The sequence below is a fragment of the Callospermophilus lateralis genome, chromosome 17 (assembly GCF_048772815.1).
Source record: "Callospermophilus lateralis isolate mCalLat2 chromosome 17, mCalLat2.hap1, whole genome shotgun sequence".
Taxonomy (NCBI): domain Eukaryota; kingdom Metazoa; phylum Chordata; class Mammalia; order Rodentia; family Sciuridae; genus Callospermophilus; species Callospermophilus lateralis.
In genome coordinates, this window is record NC_135321.1 from 70,475,351 (window position 1) to 70,480,728 (window position 5,378).

At 47.3% G+C, this 5,378-nt stretch overlaps 1 protein-coding gene across 1 annotated transcript; it reads right to left on the minus strand.

Moving 5' to 3' along the window:
- Positions 1-208: 208 nt before the first annotated feature.
- Positions 209-5,025, minus strand: LOC143382747 (procathepsin L-like). The gene is made up of 8 exons (XM_076836955.2): positions 4,917-5,025; positions 3,868-4,004; positions 3,463-3,585; positions 3,221-3,370; positions 2,727-2,951; positions 1,960-2,122; positions 952-1,063; positions 209-393 (listed from the first exon to the last, which is right to left on the minus strand). Exons 2-8 carry the CDS (start codon positions 3,991-3,993, stop codon positions 294-296), a joined length of 999 nt encoding a protein of 332 aa, XP_076693070.1. The 5' UTR covers positions 3,994-4,004; positions 4,917-5,025; the 3' UTR covers positions 209-293.
- Positions 5,026-5,378: the final 353 nt, after the last annotated feature.

The following is a 5,378-nucleotide window of genomic DNA, read 5'->3' on the forward strand; positions in this document are numbered from 1 at the left end:
CTATATACTGAACTAAAATTTATTCTGTAAAGAAAGCTTTACACATTTTAAAAAATGAAAATTCAAAAGTCTTAGAATTAAACAATGAGTCTTCAATATCATGAAGCTGTTTATAACAGTAGTGAAAGTAGTGGTAACATTTTACCCTTGTAAAAATGTCACAGAATTCAAATCACAACTTGGATCCTCAATGATTCAAGTATTGTTTTATACATTAAAGGTTTGGTCAGTTTTGAGAGAGAATGCCTCTGGACATGCTGTCCTCAAGTCCTCCACTGTCCCCGTCCGTCGGCTCACACAGTGGGATAGCTGGCTGCGGTGGCAATTCCACAGTGGTTGTTCTTGTCTTTGGCCATTTTGACATAGCCATCTGCACCCCATTCTGGACCCCAGCTGAAGGTTTTTCATTTTATTAAAAAAAAAAAAGAAAGAAAGAAAAAGAAAAAAGATTAGCTTCGTTAATAACAGCTGACCCTTAGCAGTGTTTCCATGTGATGGGGACACTGTTCTACATGCTATCACATCTGTGTCTGCTGGCTCCACATGCCACCCCACATTACATTTCAATAAAAGACAATTAGTTGTGAAAGTCGATCCCAGCGATCTTTGAGGCCTCCCGGAGTGAAATGAGATGGCAGAGCATCAAACAGCAACAACAATCTTTCAGACTTAAAGAAACATCAGGGGCAAATGTTTACGCGCACTTTAAGAAAATTTTCAGAATTTGGGAATGCAATGTCACAAATATCTATTAATAACCCTATGCAATGTCACAAATATCTATTAATAACCCTAAAAGCTTGGTACGGAATCTTATAATAATAAAACATTAATATTCCTGTGTTCACTCTAAGGAGTAGGACTTCCAGGATCTTAACACAGAGCTTTTATGAAACTATATTCAAATACTAACTAAGAATTCCAATTTAAAATATAATAAGAGCTTTGTACCTGTTCTTGACAAGCCAAAATTTCTTATTTGAGTTTGCTTCCACGCCGTAGCCGACCACCAGAACACCATGGTCTAGGTCTTTGCTGCTGCAGTCTGGGTCATAATAAACTCCTGGGAGAATGAGACCCACACTGGAATGAGAGGCTCCAAGTGACATGCGACAGTGGCCCACCATGTCACCCATGGGAGGAAGGCATTTCTAAATTCTGTTGAACGTCATAAACATTCCAAATACTATAAAGAACTTAAAACAGTATTTGCCAAAAAACCAGTGATGGCTGATAAGGGAAAAAAGTCGACCTCTACTCACCAGAAATCAGCATGATTCTACAAGTCCAAAACATTTTCTGATTAATTTTTTTTCCAATATCTATTTTTTTATTTATATTTTTTGTACTGGGGATCTGATTCAACCTGGGGGCACTTTTGTCACCGAGCTATATCCCTGGCACTTTTTATTTTGAGATAGGGTCTTGCTAAGTTGTTTAGGCCTTACTAAATTGCTGAGATTACCCTCAAACTTGTGATCCTCCTGTCTCAGCTTTCCCTGGTATTATAGGTGTGTGCCACCAGGCCAAGTAGATCTTTTGTTGTAAAGGCAAAGGTATTTCAAGCACTCATTTCCTGGTTTACACATCTATTAGCATAATCATCTTCTACCCCTATGTCTAAAGAAAGAGTACACATAAAATAACCGAAACACCCACATTTGAGCTACAAGGTTCTTTATACTTCTGCTTAAAGTAACAAAATCTTTTGGAAAAAGGTTTGACAGTTGGAAAACAGGTAAATTAGATTTTGCCTACTGACTGATTAGTATTCATTTAAAAATTTTGTGAATAAATAATCATGAGAAAATGCTTAATTAATGCAAATGGAAACATTACCATGTTCAACACACTTAAAAATCCTAATGGTCCTAGAAAGGATTCCATACAGAAGATTCAATCAGGACAGTGTTTTCCGTTCTGCCTGAACTTGTGTAACATAAGATGACAAACACCCACCTGATTTGTAGAACTGGAAGGATGCGTGTCCGGCGTCAATAGCAACAGAGATGGGCCCCACAGTGGCCACTGCGCTCATGAGGGCTTTCTCCCGCGGAGGGATGTCCACAAATCCAGTATCATTAGCAACTGCAAACTCAGGCTTGTACTTACAGGTTTCATCCTTTTAAAGTTAAAGGGAAGAGACTTGATTGCCACCATCTACCTTTGCGGGAACATGAATTCTAGGACCAGAACACTCAGCAATTTGGAAATTATGATTTAAGTCAGTACTGGTATAAACCACTCTAGGAAGTGAAATGCTTTTAGTCTATTTGAATCTTTAAAAGATTAGCTTATATTTTTAATGAGATCCCCTAGGTTGACTTGTCTTTAAATATTTTTTTTTATTAAAGTGGAGAAAATTTACATTACATGGAAAATGGTTCGCATATCCTCCATGTGACACAGAAGCAAGAAAAGCTAAACATTAACCATCCAGAGAACTGTGCAAAGGCTAATAATATCTAATGAAGGATGGTACTGACAATTTGCAGTTATAAATTGTACCATTTAAAGCCACTAAGCAACTCAGTGAGACCTTGTCTCAGAATAAAAACACAAAATAGGACTGGGGATGTGGCTCAGTGTTAGAGTACCCCTGAGTTCAATCCCTGGTGCCCCCCTCCCAAATAAAATAAAAACATGAATTCCCAATAAAGTATTATCTCGGAAAACGGTTCACTTGCTAGAAACAGAGCTGGAAGGACCCAGATGCTTCATTTTACCTGTGCTTCGTAAGGATAGGAGTCCTCCGAGTCCAGGCCTCCGTTGTCCTTGATGTACTGGAAGGCATTATCCATCAGCCCGCCATCACAGCCCAAGTTGCCTTGAGGCCGAGAGCAGTCAACAAGGTTCTGCTCACTCAGTGAGATAAGTTTGCCAGTCTTCCGGAACATCTGTCCTTCCAGGGATCCAGTTGCGCTAAATGCCCAACAGGAACCACACTGACCCTGAAAAGGTAATCAAAAAGTAGACAATTTGCAAGACAAAGACTGACAACATCTTACATTTGTGAATATCCTTTAAAAAAAACAGTGAACTCGGAGCATACAGGACAGCAGCCCGAGTGTGCTGCAAGGGTCCGGATGGGGGCAGAGGACTAAAATGAAAAAGTAAAAATAAAAAAGTGAATTACATGTTGCTTGTCAGGCTACGGACGCACGAGCGCCCCCTCCTGGCTCTCCTGTGGGAGAGGCAAAGTCTGCATCCGACATCATACCTGGTTCTTCACAGGAGTCACGTAGCCCTTTTCTCTCCAATCCACAGATTTGGGGCTCCCAAACAGCAGAGGTTCCCGAAACACTTTCCCCTGGCGCCGGTACTTCTGGATTTGAAAGCCATTCTTCAGCTGTTTGAATTCTTCATTGGTCTTCAAGGAAAGATAAATGAAATATTAAAAGAGTTAAAAAAAAAAAAAAAAAAGCTGAGCAGAGTGAAGTGCCCCCCCCACATCACACGTACCATGTCCCCGAAGGCGTTCATGGCCATGGTGAAGCCATGCTTCCCCTGGCTGTACTCTCCATTGTGCTGCTCGATCATCCTCATGTTCTTCTCCCACACCGCTCGCCTCCATCCTTCTTCATTCTAGAAGCAAGCACAGCTGATAGTTTTTATTTCTATTTAAAACTCAACCCATCTCCCCAAGGGGACACCTGCTGGCATAGATGGAAGAGAAACCATGGCCCGGCAGGGCTTCCCACTCCTGTGAGCTGGTCTCCAGGCCCAGACACCACTGAGTGCACCACAGGGCTCCCAGGTCACTGCCTGCTAAGAGCTGGCCTCTGGAAGTTTCTCTCTGGCCATAAACTATGACCAGCGAGGACCACTTTCTGCAGGGTCCCCCTGGACAATTTCAATGTTACTCACCGCGCCATATAGTCTCTTGTGTGTGGCCTTCCACTGGTACCACTGTGTATCCAAGTTTTGATCAAATTTTGGAATAGCTGAGGCTATTCCCAAGCAAATGGCTGCCAGGAAGAGTGGGAGATTCATGGTTCAGAAACCTAGGAAGGGAAAAGAAACACCTGATGAAACCAATTCTTTCAATAAGTTAAAGACACCATAATGGAGTAAAAGCATTAAATTGCCTTCCCAGGTATTAACACAAAAGCTGAGAAGGCTGAGGATGCAGGTGTAGAAAAACAAGGCAGGAATTAAAAACAAAACAACAACAACAACAACAACAACAACAAAAGGTTATCTGGTCCAGCTAACAAAACAAAAAACAGCCTGACAAGTGTTACATTAGTGAGAAGTCACTGCCATTCCTAGAGTGTGATGACAATTCAGGTTTCGGTTGGTCTCACGATACCTTGTGATTGGGACAACAACTAGGAAACAAGGAGATGGCTGGTCCAGGTTATGGAGTGCCTCGATCACCCAGGCAGAGCCTCCGCGCGAGGGCATCGGATCCCAGGAGGCCATCCCGCACCGCCCTGCCGGCGGGTGCCCGCAGGTGGGCAGAGTCGGGATGAGCCGGGAGAACCGAACCCCGGGCTTCCTCCCCGGGCAGGCCGGCCGGGGCGCACCGCCCGCTCCCCCTGCGCCCTCGCAGCCACGGCCAGCGGGAGTCATGGCGGCGCCGGGAGCGATGGCACCGCGACCCGGGAGCCGGGTCCAGCTGCCCGGGATGGCCCGGCCAGGCCCCGAGACGGCGCGGCCTGGGGCCACCCGGCCTCGGAACCTGTGCTCTCCGGAGCTCGACCGCCGAAAGCGCCGCACAACCCGGGACCCCCGACCGGTGGCTTCGGCCCCCTCCTCGGTTCCCCAACCGCCCTCCCCCGCTTCCCCGCCCCAAGGATGGCAGAGCTTTGGACAGACGCTCCAGTTCCCGGGGTCGCCGCCTCTAGACCGCGTCCGCGGGGTCCCCTCCAGCCCCACCATGCACGGCGCCGCGCCCGGCCGGGGGCGCTCACCTGGGCGGCCGCAGCTGCGCAGGCGCACTCCGCACACGCAGCTCCCCAGAGGTCGCCGAGGTCCGAGCATCTGGCCCAGCGGGCCTGTCTCGGACTTTAAAGCCCCAAGTCTGCGGCCTGCCTGGCCCCGCCCACGACGCCTTCGCGCATTGCGATTGGCTGGGCCGGCCGCTGGGCGGGGCCTGCGGGCGCTCCGATTCCCTGCGCGTGACGCGGGCAGGTTCCTATCAGTCCCCGGGCGGGGCGCGCCTCGCTGACCCCCGGAGACGTGGGCGACCCGAGGCAGAGGAGGGGCAGGAGCCGCCCCGGACCGGCTGAGATCAATCAAGTTCCCCGCCTCGTTGCTCTGGGCGGGTGGCTCGTGAAAAGAAACCTAAAGCCGGCTCTGTGGATTTGCATCCTAACCCCACTTTTCCTTTGGACCTGCAGTTTGGGGGTTAAAGTGTCCTGCAGGGTCCAGAG